Source organism: Muscardinus avellanarius, assembly GCF_963383645.1.
Source record: "Muscardinus avellanarius genome assembly, chromosome: 4".
In the NCBI taxonomy this organism is placed as follows: domain Eukaryota; kingdom Metazoa; phylum Chordata; class Mammalia; order Rodentia; family Gliridae; genus Muscardinus; species Muscardinus avellanarius.
The window spans coordinates 87,516,093-87,534,016 of NC_137789.1; the positions used below are offsets into that span (position 1 = coordinate 87,516,093).

At 43.0% G+C, this 17,924-nt stretch overlaps 2 protein-coding genes across 4 annotated transcripts in view; both read left to right on the forward strand.

Moving 5' to 3' along the window:
- The window catches only part of USP54 (ubiquitin specific peptidase 54), a gene marked incomplete at both ends in the record, with an annotated part of 97,237 nt that extends 89,394 nt beyond the window's left edge, over positions 1 to 7,843 (forward strand). Inside the window, 2 exon segments of the mRNA XM_080693549.1 lie at positions 3,655 to 3,841; positions 7,284 to 7,843. Of these exon segments, the coding sequence (XP_080549675.1) occupies positions 3,655 to 3,841; positions 7,284 to 7,843 (747 nt within the window).
- Positions 7,844 to 11,440: 3,597 nt separating this feature from the next.
- The window catches only part of PPP3CB (protein phosphatase 3 catalytic subunit beta), a gene marked incomplete at both ends in the record, with an annotated part of 55,498 nt that continues 49,014 nt past the window's right edge, over positions 11,441 to 17,924 (forward strand). For all 3 annotated transcript variants that reach the window (XM_080694577.1, XM_080694579.1, XM_080694578.1), the window contains one exon: positions 11,441 to 11,525. In XM_080694577.1, coding sequence (XP_080550703.1) covers positions 11,441 to 11,525 — 85 coding nt within the window. The remainder of the gene's footprint in view (positions 11,526 to 17,924) is intronic.

Below are 17,924 nucleotides of genomic sequence, written 5' to 3' on the forward strand. Positions count from 1 at the left end.
CTCAGAGGTAGAATGCCCCTAGGTTCCATCCCCAGTACTGGGGGGGGGGGGGGGAGTAGTTCCTTTGGTATGTCAGGATTCAAAAGTGTGGTGTGGGGAAGTGATAGAGAATGTTGACAAGTGAGTTGGTAAAGAATAGAAACAAGAGTCAGATTGTGGACCTCAGAGATCACAGTAAGGCATTTGGAAGGAAAGAGACGCTAAACATGGGAGAGCCAATTAAGATAAATGTAAATGAGACTGCCTGCCTGCCTGCCTGCCTGCCTGCCTGCCTGCCTGCCTGCCTGCCTGCCTATGGAGAATAGGGAATTATCCCAAATTTATGGGTTGACAGTGATATATTTGAGGGAAGATATATGTTCAGGAATAGGGATATTATGTTTGAGTTCAGATAGGTGGTAGGCTGTTGGATATGGGACATAAGAGCTAGATATTGAGATTTGGAAGTTATAGCTACTGAAAAGAGGAAAAGAATATTGCAAAGGAAAGAGAGGAGCCAGGACTCATCCTTGAAGAACAACATATTTAAGGTGGTTCTTTTTTTGGGGGGTGGTACTGGGGTTCCTGGAAACCCTTCTACCTCCGGGCTACACTCCCAGACCTATTTTATATTTCTTTTTATTTGGAAACAGGGTTTCTTAAGCCAGCAAGGCTGTCTTCGAACCTGCGTGATCCTCCTGTCTCCACCTCCCAAGTGTGGGGATTACAAGCATGCGCCACCACGCCCGGCTTTTTTTTTTTTTTTTAATCCCTAAAATCAGATTGAGAAAAAGAACCCAGATTGCTGGAAAAGTAACCAGGGAGGTGTGATGTTTGTTTGTTTGTTTATTTGTTTATTTATTTTTTGTGGTACAAGGGGTGGAACCCAGGGGCTTTTCTACCTCTGGGCTATACTCCCAGACCTATTTTATACTTTATTTGGAAACAGAGTCTCACTAAGTTGTTGAGAGCCTCACTAAGTAGCTGAGGCTGGCTTCGATCCTGTGTGATCCTCCTTTCTCAGCTTCCCAAGCGCTGGAATTACAAGCATGTGCCACCATGCCCGGCTACTTGTTTATTTTTGTGTCTGGTATTGGGGATTGAATCCAGGAGGTTTTACCACTTAACTATACCCCCAGTCTTTTTTTTTTTAATTAAAAAAATTTTTTTTTGTGATACTGGGGATAGAACCCAAGGGGCATTCTACATCCGAGCTACACCCCCCAGCCCTATTATTATTATTATTATTTTTAGTATTTATTTATTTACTTACTTACTTACTTACTTATTTTTTTTTTGGTGGCACTGAGGTTCCTGTAAACCCTTCTACCTCCGGGCCACACTCCCAGACACCTAATTTTTATATTTTTATTTGGAAACAGGGTCTCTTAAGCCAGCAAGGCTGGCTTCGAACCTGCGTGATCCTCCTGTCTCTGCCCCCCAAGCACGGGGATTACAAGCCTGCACCACCATGCCCGGCGCTATTTATTTATTTATTTATTTATTTATTTATTTATTTATTTATTTTGCAGGGGATGGAACCCAGGGACATTCAACATCTTAGCTACACCCCCTGCCCTATTTCTTATTCTTTATTTTGAAACAGGGTCTCACTAAGTTGCAAAGAGCCTAAGTCGCTGAGGCTGTCCACGAACCACGATCCCCCAGTCTCAGCCTCCCAAATGCTGGGATTACAAGTGTGTGCCACCATGCCTGGCTTCTTTTATTTTTGAAACAGGGTCTCACTGAGTTTCAAAGGGCCTCACTATGTAGCAGAGGCTGTCTGAGAACCACGATTCTCCAATCTCCATCTCCCGAATGCTGGGATTACAAGTGTGCAGCATTGTGCCTGGCCCCTCAAGTCTTTTTCATTTTGAGACAGTCTCAATAAATTGCCCAGCTGGCCTCAATTTTGTGATGTGAACCTCCTATCTTAGCCTCCAAAGTACTGGGATTACAGGTGTGTACCATTGTGCCTAGCTATAGTATTCTTTTAGAAATTTCTTTTTTTGCTGGGCGTGGTGGTGCATGCTTGTAATCCCAGACTGGAGGATCGCGGTTCGCGGACAGCCTCAGCTACTTAGTGAGGCCCTCTGCAACTCAGTGAGACCCGGTTTCAAAATAAAGAATAAAAAATAGGGCAGGGGATGTAGCTTGGAGGTCGAATGACCCTGGGTTTCTTTTTGAAACACTTCCTTAGTACCCATGATAGGTGTTATAAGCATACCCTGATGAAACAACATGAATCTTTTAATGGAAATTAAATATACTTCATATTGGTTGTTTTATTTACTATAATACTTAACAAGTGACTGCACAGTGCTAGGCTGAAATCATGAATCAAGATTTTCAAAGTGCTAGGGAAGCCAAGCTTGGAGGCACATACTTGTAATCCCAATACTTGGGAAGCTGAGACAGGATTGTAGGTTTGAAGCCAGATCCAGAACCTTAGTGAAGCTCTTAGCAACTTAGCAAGACTCTGTTTCCAAATAAAAAATAAAATAGGTCTGGGGGGTAGAAGTCTCCTGGGTTCCATCTCCAGTGCTACACACACACACACCGACATGAGATGTATTCTAATAGGGGAGAAAGACAAGAAACAAACAAATGATGTAACCCCAGACTATGATAAGTATAAAGAAGCATGAAATAAATTAAGGGAATATGGAGAAAGAGGTGGTATTTTTCATTGGAGCTACTTTTGAAGGGACATCAGCTTCAAGAAAGTAGCATTTGATCAGAGACTTCGGTGACAGGGATGGTTCAGGTTCCAGGAACAGTGAGTGTGAAGACCCTGAGGTGCCAGTGAGGTGGGTATTTGAGGAATATTAAGAGTTTAAAGGTAGTGTGAATACAAACTTGATAGGAAGAGGAAGCTGGGAATATTGCAGTGTCAGGATAGAAGATGTAGTGGAGTTCTTGATTCATGATTTCAGCAGATATATCTGTGTTCCCAGTATTTGGCTACTTTCTCAGTATCTCTGGCTTTTTATTCTCTCATTCTGTTGTTAGCATTCATATGAGCCAAGTGAGCTGGGCGTGGTGGCACACACTTGTAATCCCAGCACTTGGGAAGCTGAGACAGGAGGATTGCAGGTTTGCAGCTAGTGAGCCCTCTGCAACTTAGTGAGACCTTGGTTCAAAACAACAAAAAATAGGGCTAGGATATAGCTCAGAGGTAGAAGACACCTGGGTTCAATCCCCCAGTACCGCCAAAAAAAATAAAAAAATTAGTGAAATACCTGAACATTAGGTTTAGGAAGGTTATAGATATGATGAAAACTGGCCAAGGAAAGAGAATCTGAAGGTCGAATTTCCTAGGAATACTGACAGGGAGAGTAACTGACTAAATTGGGTCCTTTTATTTTATTTTAGTCTTTTTTTTTTTTAATTTTGAAACAGGGCCTCACTGAGTTGCGAAGGGAGGGTCTCGTTAAGTAGCTGAGGCTGTCCGCGAACCACAGTCCTCTGGTCTCAGCCTCCTGAATGCTGGGATTACAAGCGTGTGCCACCACGCCTGGCTAAATTGGGTCCCTTTAGACAAGACCTCTAGACTCAAAGCTATTTGTGCTCTAGTTCCTTCATTTTCTCCTGCTTGCCTCTGTGTTTACCCATTCACATCCTGCTGTGTGTTAATCCTCATCTTTATGTTTTTTTGTCTTGTCTCATTATAAGGATTCATCAAACGCAAGGAAAAAGCCTTTGGATACCAGGCACCGTTGTTCCAGCTCCTCTTCCCTCCCCGTCATCCATGACCCTCCTGTGTTTCTCTATGATCCCCAACTCTGCCCTTCCCAACCACAGTTCCTGTCCCCAGACGTCCTGATGCCCAGCATGGCAGGGGAGCCCTATAGAACCCCAGGTAACTCCCTCCAGTTTAATATTATATGCCAGAATGTGGTACCTTACTAAGGAGCTCTTAAGTCCTGTTGGGAGGGTGGGGTATCCCAAGGCAGAGTGGTATAAGGATACGAATTACTGCTTCAAGATCAAACATCGATCTCAGTGGATTTTTTTTTTTTTTTTGTACTGGGGTTTGGCATTCTACTTCCAACCTTATTTGGAAACAGAGTCTCATTGGGTTGCTGAGAGCCTTCCTAAGATGCCAAGGCTGGCTTTGAACCTGTGATCCTCCTGTCAGCCTCCCAAGCACTAGGATTACAAGAATGGGCCACCATGCCCAACAATTTTAGCAAATTATGATTGAATCATTTATGGGCACCATGGTTCTTAGTCTAGGGTCTAATCTGGCTACTTATGAGAATGAATTGTTTTCTTCATGATAGGATAAGCTTTGGAATGAGCAAGAGAAGTCAATACCTAGTCTTTGAGATCCTTGAGACAGAAAATATCTCTATTACCTAGTTTTCTCTCCTCCTATTCACTGAGGCTCAGCTGAAGTAATGATGTAGAAGATAAGGAGTGAGTTGGAGACTAGGAAGACTCTACCTGTAGTAACTACAATATGTGTACAGACCCAGACAATCCTGGGGAAGGCAGCCAGCATCCTTCCTACCCCGTCCTCCCTTCTCTTCTCTCCTTCCTTCCTTCCTTCCTTCCTGTACTGGAGATTGAACCCAGGGGCATTCTACTTCCAAGCTACACTCACAGACCAATTTTATTTCTATGTAGAAATAGAGTCTTGCTAAGTTGCAGAGAGACTTGCTAAGTTTCTGAGGCTGGCTTCAAAACCTCGATCTTTTCATTTCAGCCTCCCAAGTACTGGGAATTACAAGTATGCCATTCTGATTTTTCTTAACTCTCCACAGTATGACATTCTCCTTTTTCTTTTCATGGCAGAATCTATAGCATAGACAACATAGACAGTACTTCTCAAAAGGGAAAGAGGAGTTACTACTGGTACTAATAGATTAGAAGCCATTATACAATCATAAGTACACAGGGCAGTCCCTTACCACCCTCAGCAAAGAATTACCAGCCCATATCAATATAGTGGCAAGGTTGCTGGGTGTGGTGGTAAGCACCAGTAATCTCAGTATTTGGGAGGCTGAGACAAGAAGATTGCAGGTTGGAAGCCAAACTCAGAAATTTTAGGAAGACTCTCAACAATTTTGTGAAACCTTGTTTTCAAATAACAAATTAAAAAAGAGCTTGGGGGAATAGCTAAGAAATTCAATCCCCAGCAACCATCCCCTCCACACACACACACAATAGTGCTAAGGTCAAATAAATGTAAAAAGGCATTACATATGGGTGGTGGTGGCATACACCTGTAATCCCAGTAATTGGGAGGCTGAGACAGAATTGCAGATTCGAGGACAGCATCAGCAAGTAGTGAGACTCTCATCAACCTAGCAAGACCCCATTTCAAAATAAAAATAGAGCTGGAGGTATAACTTGGAGGAAGAATGCCATTGCATTCCATCTCCAGTACCACAAAAAGAAGAGAAAAGAAAAAAGACAGGAAAGGCATTAATTTAAAAAAAAAAAAAAAAAAATATATATATATATATATATATATATATATATATATATATATATATATATATATATATATTTTGGTGGTACTGGGGTTCCTGGAAACCCTTCTACTTCCAGGCTACACTCCCAGACCTATTTTATATTTTTGAAACAGGGTCTCTTACGCCAGCACGGCTGGCTTCGAACCTGCGCGATCCTCCTGTCTCCGCCTCCCAAGCACAGGGATTACAAGCATGCGCCACCACGCCCGGCGGCATTATATATTTTATACATGGGAGGAGTGATATGTTCAAAAGTACAAATCTCAGAGATTGAGCAAGAATGTAAGCAGAGGCAGTTTAACTGGAGTGAAGGTACCATATTAAGAAAAGCCGGGAGCAGGATGCAGTGGCGCACACTTATAATCTCAGTACTTGGGAGGCTGAGACAGGAGGATCAGAGGTTTGCAGCCAGCCTCAGCTATTTAGTGAGGCCCTCCACAACCTAGTAAGACTCTGTTTCAAAATAGAAAATAAAATAGGGTTGGGGTACAGCACAGAGATAGAATGCCCCTAGGTTCCATATCCAGTAAAAAAAATAAATAAAAAATATCACACACACACACACACACACACACACACACACACACACACACACACACACACACTGAGTAAGATTTTAGCATAGATGCTTAGTGAAATCATCACAAGGGGCATATATTTCCTATATTAGGGATCCATTGGGGTGTCTGTTTGTGTGTATGCGTGCAAATGTGCATGTGAGTATGGGTGTATTGGAGAAGGGATTATAGTGGAGTGAAGTAGGTATGCCAACATTCAGGAGCTGTTTCATTTGTCCCACTTGGAGGTAAGAGACTTGATTTTGATGTATATTAAGAGTTTGAGGCTGGGGGTACTGGGGATTGAACCCAGGGGCATTCTACCTACAGGCCACATGCCCAGTTTTATTTTTTATTCTTTATTTTGAAACAGGGCCTCACAAAGTTGCTGAGGCTGGTTGCGAACCTGTGATTCTCCTGTCTCAGCCTCCCAAGTACTGGGATTACAAGCATGCACCACCATGCCCATTTCAATCTCCAACCTGATTTTATTTTTTATTTTGCAACAGGAGCTGGGTGTGGTGGCTCACCCTATAATCTTGGTACTTGGGTGGCTGAGACAGGGGGATCACAGGTTTGAGGACAGCCTTACCAACATAGTGAGACTCTTAGAAACCTAGTAAACTCCTGTTTCAAACAAAATATCAAGTCGACATAGGAGTGCATGCCTGTAATCTAACACTTAGGAGCTGACACAGGAACATTGCAGGTTTGAGGACAGCTATAGCTTCAGCAAGTAGTGAGACTCATCAACCTAGTAAGACCCTATAAAATATAAAATATATATTAAAACTTTAAAAATGGGGCTTGGGGGTGTAGCCCAGAGGTAGAAGGCCTCTGGGCTCCCTCCTTCTCAGTACCACCACCACAACCATCACAACAAAAAAAACTAAAAAGGGCTGGAGGTATAGCTTGGAGGTAGAATGTCCCAGGGTGTTTAATCTCTAGTACCACAATACAAACAAACAACAACAGAAATAGGATTTTGCTGAGTGTCTCACTAAGTTGTTGAGATAGACCTTGAACTTGTAAGTCTCCTGTCTCAGCATCCCAAGTACTGGGATTAAAGGCATGCTCCACTGTGCCAGGCTGATGTATATTAATTTTTGAAAAGTAAAATGAACAGCAGAGGTAGGTCTCTTCTTTCCTAAGTGTGTATACTCTTGAGGAAGTGAAGAGTTGGGGTAAAATAGCCAGGAAAAGTCCTCTGGGAAGATTTATTTCCTGAAGATGCTTAGTCTTTGAATTTCTTTTCTCTCCCCAGGAACTTCAAGGAGTATCCAGCAGTTTCTGGCTGTGTGTGACAGGGGTGAAACTTCCCAAGGGGCCAGCTACACAGGAAGAACTTTGAACTACCGGAGTCTCCCCCATCGTTCCAGAACTGATGCGTCCTGGGGACCCTGGTCAGAGACCAACCAGCACACTGGGGCTAGCTTCTTAACTACTCCAGTGTACAAGTCTCAGCTAACCCACACTGCCACACTACCAGAAAGAAGCCAGGGCCCTCCAGTTCCTCATGCTAAGTCCTGGGGGGATCTTTTCCATTTACCCTCCGGTCCTCACGTCATTAGTCCTGGATCCCCACCACCCAGCAGTCTTTGTTTACCCCTGAGGTCAGCTTGGAATTCGGGTCCTGCTCCAGGGTCTCGAACCCCTGGTCCTCGAAGAGTAGATATGCCCCCAGATGATGACTGGAGGCAAAGCAGTTACACCTCCCAATCTGGACACAGGAGGACAGGAGGAGAGGGGTTTCTATTTGTTCTAACAGATGCCCCTGGGAGAGACCAGAACAGGGCTAGAGTAATGCAGCATAGCAGGTGGTAAGGGTCACCCTTTTCGTTTCCTGGGGCCACTCCTTTCTCACTGAAACTGTAATGTGACAGATTTGGTAACCTGCATCTCTACCACGTTTGTGCTGTTCTTATTTCAACATAATATTGGCAGTTTCTCCCAAGGGTACCAAGAACCTCTTATGAGCCCTAGCTCTTAGGAAGGGAATATTTGAAATTTCAACTTCAATTTCCCTAGCAAAAGGAAGCAGCTGCTGTTTAAGGCTTTATTTGAGCCATTTTAAAGTTGAATCCATTATGATACGCTGGATACTAACTAGTCCTTAGTGTCTCAGTGACATCATTTTATTCTTGTTACTGTTGTGCCCCCACCTCCACTGGAGCCCTCATCCTCTGATTCCCACTATATTTGCAGCTTCTCTTTGTTTTATCCACATATCCCTATTACCTGACTGTTTTTCTTCCCCATCTCCTTTCCTTGGAGAGACATGTAGCCCTGTGGTCATGGTCCTGGTTTAACCACCTCATTGGCAGCCCACTTGCCCAGATATCATGGCCTGCCATCCTCCCCTGTGCCCCAGACCTTAGGCCTAGAATGCGGATCTGCCAACATAACATTTGCCCCGCTGAACAGATGAGTCAGGCAGACTAACACACCCTCTTGTCCTCAGCAGCAGAGCCATTACTGCCACGTGCTCAGTCGCAATTGTAAACCCTCAGAGTCAGCTGAACTATTTTAGGGCAAAACATACTGTTTTTGTAAAGTATTTTTCATTAATAAATCTCTGAGATAGTTCTATTTAATCCCTTGTCATTCTTCCCTTTTGTATGCTCTTCTTTTTTACTGGAGTAGGGAGGCCTGGACATATATATGAGATGGTTTTTGACTGAGTGAAAGGAGGAACCAAAAAGGAAATGAAGAATATACATACACTCAGGGTGGGAGTCAGTGGGCCTTTCTTGTTATTGCTGTTAGAGCATGTTTCCTATTCCCTTCCTACCAGAGGCACACAACGGGTTGTACACTTCCTTCTGCCACTCCTGAGGGAGATTTTCAGAGTACACTCCTTACAAACTCACTCGATCTAGGCACTATGGGTGCCCTCCCTCTACCTTACAGGTTTGTGATGTACTTCCTGTCCCTTCCTTGCTCTCTTCCCATGGTTCCCTCCCCTTTCCTTCCCTTGAGGAGTTATTGCGCTTCCATGCTAGAAAGATCCACCTTTACACTACCTCATTCCCAAGAGTACCTTCCCTCTATAAGATAATTTACAAGCTTCCTTTGCAAATAATGCTCATTGGACATTTCCTCTTTTTTTTAAGCCCCAGGTTTCAAGATTATTGTGACTGGTGCAAAGAAGTAGAAAGGTGATGAGACATTTTTTCTACTGCTTATCTAATTATTACCAATAAACAGATTCTTTTTTTTTGAACAGACATTTTGAACAGGCATATTTATTTCAGCACTGCTAACAATACTTAAAATATAGAATCAAACTAAATACATATTAGAATATTAATAAATAATATATGTATACCTATAAACAGATTCTGAGCATATATTTTATTTATTTTTTTGGCTTGAGGGGTTGAACCCAGGGGCATTCTACTTTCAAGCTCTACCCCTGGCCCTTTTAAAATTATTTTTACTTTGAAATAGGGTCTCACTAGGTTGATGAGAGTCTCACTACTTGCTGAGTCTGTCCTTGAACCTGTGATCCTCCTGTTTCAGCCTCCCAAGTACTAGGATTACAAGTGTGTGCTAGCTAGAATGCGGGTCTAGTTTATAGATCCAAATATAACATTTGCCCCTCTGAACAGATGAGTCAGGCACACTTAACACACCACCTTGTCCTCAGCAGCAGAGCCATTACTGCCACGTGCTGCTCAGTCACAATTGTAATCCCTCAGCCTGAGCACGTTTGATTTATTTATTTATTTATTTATTTATTTATTTATTTATTTATTGTGGGACTGGGGATTGAACCCAGGGGCATTCTACCTCCAAGCTACACCCCCAGCCCTATTTTTTAAATATTTTTATTTTTTATTTTTGGTGGTACTGGGGTTCCTGGAAACCCTTCTACCTCCAGGCTTTACTCCCAGGCATATATATATATATATATATATATATATATATATATATATATATATATATATATATATATATATATATATATATAAAATTTTATTTGGAAACAGGGTCTCTTAAGCCAGCACGGCTCCCTTTGAACCTGCGCAATCCTCCTGTCTCGCCTCCCAAGCGCGGGGATTACAAGTGTGCACCACCACGCCAGGCTATTTTATTTTTAATTTTGAAACGGGGTCTTACTAGGTTGATGAGTCTCACTACTTGCTGAGGCTGTCCTCGAACCTATGATCCTCTTGTCTCGCCTCCCTAGTATTGGGATTATAGGCATGCACCACCACTCCTGGTTGAGCATGTTTTATTGAGCAAGAGGATATGTAAAAATTTCTCAACTGGGCGTGGTGGAGCACGCTTGTAATCCCAGCATTTGGGAGGCTGAGACCGGAGGTTCGCAGTTCGCTGACAGCCTCAGCTACTTAGTGAGGCCCTCTGCAACTTAGTGAGACCCTGTTTCAAAATAAATAATAAAAAAAAATTAGGCAGGGGGTATAGCTCGGAGGTTAAATGCCTCTGGGTTCCATTCCCAGACCCATAAATAAATAAATAAATAAATAAATAAATAAATAAATAAATAAATAAATTCTCCCTCAATCTCACTCGGATCCTACAACATAAGATCTAGACCATAAGATCTTAATAGATATCTTGGTCCCTACCCGTGATTCAACACATCTGGTGTCATACACACCCTTCTAATAATTATGATGGAAAAGTCAGTTCTTGTTCCTCAACCTTCCCCATGAAGGCTGGCCGGTCACCGTGGTCTCTGTAAAGGTTCCTTAAGTGACCTGGGCCCAGATTCTGTGTATGCACAGAAAAAAGAAAAACTAATTTCCAATTCTCTATCACTCTGCCTTCCAAATCTGTTTTCTGAGTCAATCAAAAGGGAGGTTATGTCCTTTTTCAGGGGAATTCTGCAGATTCTTGGTGCCATTCCCTTATCTCCCATTGCCGGTTTAAATTCTTAACCCTTGGAGCCTAGACTGCTTCAGCCACATTCTTGTTCTTTGTTCTTTGAAACTTTGTCAATTCCAAACTCTAAACAAAACTCTGTTTCAAACTACCACTTTAAATAGATGTCTGTGCTTTAGAACCTACCACGCTGCTTCTTTAGTCAACCCTTTAGTACTCAGGTCATTTGTTTCTCTGTTGGTAGGTTCTGAGGGTTGATCATATCAATTTTACAGGGAGCTCCTTGAGTTGGTGTTCTTTTTTCTCTACTCCCCGCTTTTGTTTCTGCAAAGAATTTTAACCCGATCCCTTGGCCGTCCTGTTTCTCTCCTAGTCTCAGTAATTCTGCCCAAGTCCCTGGAGCCTGCCCCGCCCCCGCCCCCGCACGCGCGGTGCATGCCGGTCTTAGCCCCTCTGAAGGGAAAGAGGGTCCGCCATGTTCCCCGGCGGTTCCGCCGCTTGGCCCTGGTAGCCGCCGCCCCCGCCCCCAACCCCGCCCGGCCCAGCGCGTCGCGGAGCCCCGGGCCCAGCATGGCGGCCGCGGAGCCGGCCCGGGCCGCGCCGCCCCCGCCCCCGCCCCCGCCGCCCCCTCCCGGCGCCGACCGCGTCGTCAAAGGTGAGAGGTGGACGGACCCGGGCCGGCGCGACGAGCCGGGCCGCGGGCCGCGAGCGACTGGCCGCCTCCCGCGGGGAGGGGCCCCGGCGGCCCTGGGGCTGGGCTCGCGGCGGGCTCGCCGGGGCCCTGCGCCCGCCCGGCCTGTCGGAGCGGCGGCGGCCGCCACAGCTGCACTCGGGCCGCGCAGGGCCCCGGGCGGCCGACGGCCCGGGCTCGGCCCACGCGCGACCTGACAGCCGCCGCCGCCGCCGTGCGCACCGGCCCGCCAGGGCCGCCCCGTGCGGAAACTGGGGAGCCACATGGGACTGGACAAGGTGAAGGGTCGAGGCGAGATCTGAGAGCGGAGGCTGTGAGTGCAGAATAGGGGGAGCGGCGGCATGAAAATAAATCCTCGTGGATAAATAATGGGCACCCGTCAACAGTGTGGCCGAAAGAGATTACCCCCCCCGTAATACACACCCACACACTCCCCCAAGAAGGAAAACTTAAATGTTTCAGAGCTATGGCAGAATTGATTGATGTTTACACACAATAGGTAAGCGGGTTTAGGATGGAGAGATCGTGGGCTGAGAGTTGCTTAAGATTCTAAGCTCTCTGAGAGCCCATCAACTTCAAATACTACTGTGGAGGTCAAAAACAATTTGAAATGAGTTTTCTTTACAATATAGTTTGTTGTCGTATGTTGAAACCCTTGTAGAATAAAGATTTTCTTTAAGTGAACATTTTTAAACTTGTTTTTAGTATTTTTCAAATTCAGTCTCAAATACACTGGTAGTTTTTAAATAGTGCTAGTCCACTTTTGAAATGTTTCCATTAAAATATTTTAAAATGAGACCTTTTTCCTTTTTGTGCTTTTCTTTTTTAATTTAAAAATTTCAATTTGAGTCTCTATTGTTTCTTAAAAGAGTGGCACTGGAGCCAGGTGTGGTGGCTCACCATTGTTATCCCAGCATTTGGGAGGCTGAGACCAGAGGATTGCGGTTTGCAGACAGCCTCGGCTATTACTTAGTGAGGCCTTTTGCAACTCAGTGTGACCTTTTTTCTTTTCTTTTCGTTTTTGGTGGTACTGGGGGTGGAACCCAGAGGCTTTCTACCTCTGGGCTATACTCCCAGACCTATTTTATATTTTATTTAGAAACAGGGTCTCACTAAGTTGCTGAGAGACTCATTAAGTAGCTGAGGCTGGCTTTGAACCTGTGAGCTCCTCCTGTCTTAGCCTCCCAAACGCTGGGATTACAAGCTTGTGTTGCCACGTCTGGCTCTTAATGCGACCCTTTTCAAAATAAAGAATAAAAAATACGGCTGGTGGTGTAGCTCAGAGGTAGAATACCCCTGGTTCCATATCCAGTGCCCCCCCCCCAAAAGAGTGGTACTGGTTTGTACCTCTTCTAATATGGATTTATTTTCTTTTTCTTTCTTTTTTTTTTTTTTTGGTACTTGGGATGGAACACAGGGGCTTTTTACCTCTGGTCTATACTTTCAGCCTTATTTTTATTTTTTTATTTGGAAACAGGGTCTTTATAAGTTGTTGAGGCTGGCTTTGAACCTGCGATCTTCCTGTCTCAACCTCCCAAGTAACTGGGTTACAAGAGTTCTGCCATCATGTCCTGCTCAAATGTAAATTTTAAAAGCTAGTAGTATATCTAGTTGGGCCAGGCATTGGGATGAGCTGAATACAGACTCCTTGTTCTGAGAAATCTTTTCAGAAAGAAAAAGATGCCAGGGGTGGTGGTGCACGATTGTAGTCCCACTACTTAGGAGGCTGAGACCCGAGGATCATGCAGGTTTGAAGCCAACCTCAGCTACTTAGACTCTCAGCAACTTATTGAGACCCTGTTTGCAAATAAAATTTAAAATAGGTCTGGAAGTGTTCCTTGGAGGTAGAAGGCCCCTGGGTTCCATCCCCAGTACCATAAAACAAAACAAAAAAAGATATTGATAGTTCAGGCATTTATCATGTCAAGAAATTCTGGAGTTTTATTGGGGTAAGAATAGGGAATGTTGGCTACTTAGTTTTTCCATTGTATTTCTGGGTGTATGTTCATTTCCCTGGGCACTTTTCACCAGACTTTAAATGAGATAACCAGTCACATTCCTGAACAATGAACTTAAGTTATCCTAATGCTTGTGAGTGAATCTTTTTGTTTCTTGTCATATATGTGGTAATGTTTTTCCTATATTGCTTTCATGCAGTAAAGAGTAAGATTCCAAGCCTAAGGCAGATTCTTTAGGGATGAGTTCTAAGTCTAAGACATAGTCATATTTAGTTTACTGGTATAAAAAAAAAAGGCATCTGCTTTATGTAAATAGAAAAAGAGCTTGTTAGTATAGAAAATTATAGTTTAGTACAGGACATGGTTATTATAATCTTATGCACTAGTTGTATCTTCTCCATGGAGACTCCTCTCATTTTTTTTATGGAATTTGTTAGCAGTTGGAATTTCTGATAATCACATGCTTAAAGGTTTAAAGGTAGTGTGTAGCAGACAACTTTACACTATTCAAGGGGTCTCTAGCTTTCTTTACATTTACTGGGATATCCACTTTTCATATAGATCCCAAAATCCAGAGAGAGAGAGAGAGAGAGAGAGAGAGAGAGAGAGAGAGAGAGAGGTGTGTGTGTGTGTGTGTGTGTGTGTGTGTGTGTGTGTGTGTGTGTTTTATTGCAGATGGAACCCAGAGGCATTCTACCTCTGGGCTACACCCTGTTTTATTTTTTGTTTGAAAACAGGGTCTCCCTAGGTTGATGAGAGTCTTAACTACATGCTGAGGCTGTCCTCAAACTTGCAGTCTTCCTCTTTTAGCCTCCCAGGTACTGGGATTACAGGCATGTGCCACCATCCCCGGCTCCCAAAATCCTCTTTTAAGTTTTTTTGTTTGTTTGTTTTTTGCTTTTTGTACTGAGAATGGAACCCAGGAACTTTCTACCTCCAGAGTAAACTCCCAGACCTATTTTATATTTTATTTGGAAACAGGGTCTCACTAAGTTATTGAGGGCCTCACCTGAGGCTAGCTTGTAACCTGTGCAATCCTAAATACTGGGATTACAAGTGTGCAGCACCACACTCAGCTTAGGTTTTTTGTTTTGTCTTTTACATTCAGTTATACTTGATCATAGGGAACACTGGTTGCCTGATGAGAAATGACCCCACTGTACTAGTTCAGTTGTTTTTTTTTTCTTCTTGATGGTACTAAGGATTGAACCCAGATGCATTCTACTTCCAAGCTATATCTCCAGCCCTATTTTATTTATTTATTTATTTATTTATTTATTTATTTATTTTTATTTTGCAGTACTGGAGATTGAACCCAGGGTCATTCTACCTCCAAGCTACACCTCCAGCCCTATTTTTTTATTCTTTATTTTGAAGCAGGGTCTCACTGAGTTGTAGAGGGTTGGCCATGAACCTGTGATCTTGTTTCAGCCTCCCAAGTACTACTATTAAAAGCATGTACCGCCATGCCTGGCTTTATTTTTATTTTGAAACAGGGTTTTGCTGGGTTGATGAATGTCTCACTACTTGCTGAAGCTGTCCTTGAACCTGTAATCCTCCTGTCTCAGCTTCCCACGTACTAGGATTACAGGTGTACACTGCCACACCCTGCTCAGCTTAATTCTTTAAAATGAAGATTTCTTTGAAATCTAGAATGTGGCGCTAGTTTTGCAAATGTACCATTTTGTAGTAGTAATATTATAGAAGCTATAATTGGTATTGAACATAAGAGTTTTATTTTCTAGTAAATTTATCTTTAAATTATGTGCTCTAGCTTCTAGTCAAAAACAATATATACATATATATATATAATTTATTTATTTATTTATTTTTGTTGCTGGGGATTGAATCCATGTGCATTCCACCTCCAAGCTATATCCCCAGCTCTTGTTATTTGTTTTTGTTTTGTTTTGTTTTTGTTTTTGTTTTTGTTTTCTGGTGGTACTGGGGTTCTTGGAAACCCTTCTACCTCCGGGCTACACTCCCAGACCTATTTTATACTTTTTATTTGGAAACAGGGTCTCTTAAGCCAGCACGGCTGGCTTCGAACCTGCGTGATCCTCCTGTCTCCGCCTCCCAAGCGTGGGAATTAAAAGCGTGCGCCACCACACCTGGCTTATTTCTTGTTTTGAAACAAGGTCTCCCTAGGTTGGTGAGAGTCTCTCTAAATTGCTGAGGTGGCCTTGAACCTGTCATCCTCCTGTCTGCCTCCCAAGTACTGGGATTACAAGCATGCACCACCATGCCTGGCTGGTACTTTATTTTAATAGTTACAAGATTTGACACTTCAAAAACACCACTAATAAATAACAAATGAAATGCTTAAAGTCACAACAGACATAATTATGTGTTTGGCTGAAAATCACTTCAATAGAGTAAGCCTCTCAAAGATACCAGAGAAACCAGTACCTGTTGGAAGACTCCTTGTAGCTCTCTTACTGCATGGGTTATAGAGCCCTGGTTCTTTGTGATCAGGGTTATCCTCGTAAATCTAGTTTTAGCACACTTGTGGTTCAGGTTAAATTTTCTATAGTCGTGACAGTCTGTACAAGATATTGAAGAATGCCCTCCTGTGAAAAGGTTAGAATTGCTTAATTTAATTATAGATTTTCAAATGATCCACAGAGGTATTGGAGTCACATAATTACTTCCTTTCTTCTACCTTGCACTCAGCTACATTCTTAGCCCTTTTTATTTTTTATCCTGTGATAAGGTTTTGCTCCGTTTCACAAGTTAGGCTTGAACTTGCAATCCTTTTCCCTCAGCCTCCTGAGTCACTGTGATTACAGGCATGTGCCACCACTCCCAGCATCTATTTCATATTTTATCTATCCTTTTATTATTATTTTGTAGTACTGGGGATTGAACCCAAGGGCATTAAGCCTCTGAGGTACACCTCCAGGCCGATTTTTAATGTTTTATTTTGAAGTAGTACCTTGCTAAGTTGCTAAGGGTCTCAGTAAGTCGCTAACGCTGGTCTTGATCCTGCAATCCTCCTAATCTCAGCAGGTTGAAAGGTCACTTCAGCAATGTAGCAGCCTAGTTGAGACAGTGTTTCAGAAAAATAGGAGCCCTGGCCAGGTGGCCCATACTTGTAATCCTAGCATTTGGGAGGCTGAGACAGGAGGATCATGGTTCTAGTGGATAGCCTTAGCTACTTAGTGAGGCCCTTGCAACTCAGTGAGACCCTACTTCAAAATAAACAGTAAAACACACTTGTAATCCCCACACTTGGGAGGCGGAGAGACGGGAGGATCACACAGGTTCGAAGCCAGCGTTGCTGGTTTAAGAGACCCTGTTTCCAAATAAGAATATAAAAAATAGGTGTCTGGGAGTGTAACCCGGAGGTAGAAGGGTTTCCAGGAACCCCAATACCACCAAAAAATAAAAATATAAAAAAAATAGGGTTGGGGGGTATAGCCCAGAGGTAGAAAGTCCCTGGGTTTCGTTCCCAGTACTGGGGGGCGGGGTGGGGGTGCTGGGGTTTACCTCTGAGGTAGAATGCTCCTGGGTTCTATACCCAGTAATACATATATACACACACCTCTTGAAAATGATTTTTCTTTTTCTTTCCACCCCCATTTAACTGCTTACCATACTAAAATAAATCTTCAGTACCATTTGTCCTAGAGAAAGCAAAGGAACAGAGAATATAGTGTGTGTATATAAGAGAAGGAGGAAGAGAGAACACTATGGTAACAAGTTATCTTAAGAGAAAAAATGTCAAGTAGGAAATATAGCTGCTCAGAGAGGCAAAAGCTTCAAGTTTAGAGCTATTGAATGAATTTGTAAGAGTCATAACGAAGAGTTTTGGGGAAAAAACTTTTTATTTTTCAAATGAGGATGTTATAGTATCTATCATATGACCTCGTTTCACCATAAAAATGTTTGCTTATATACAAAGATGAAATAAGCTAATTTGGCATCCTTGTATATAAAATTTATATTCAGATATCAGGATAATCAAGTAGCAACTATTAAATTCCTGCTGTGTCCTTCAAAACTAGGGAGACAACCGAAGTACAACAACAGGTAAAAAGCAATCTTGATCCTTGGGAAAATTAGTACTTATGTAAAATTAATATTTTTTTAAAGTCTGGTATGATTAGTAATTGCCTGATTAAGCCAGATGTGGAGGCTCATACCTGTAATTCCAGTAATTGGGAGGCCAAGACAGGAGGACTGCAGGCTTGAGGCCAGCTTTAGCAACTTAGCAAGGCTCTCAGTATGTTAGTATGACCTTGTTTTAAAATAAAGTAGCTGGGTCTGGTGGCACACGCTTATAATCCCAGCATTTGGGAGGCTGAAACAGGAGGATTGGGTTTTGTGGCCAGCCTCTGCTACTTAGGGAGCCCCTTTGCAACTCACTGAGACCCTGTTTCAAAATAAAGAACAAAAAATAGGG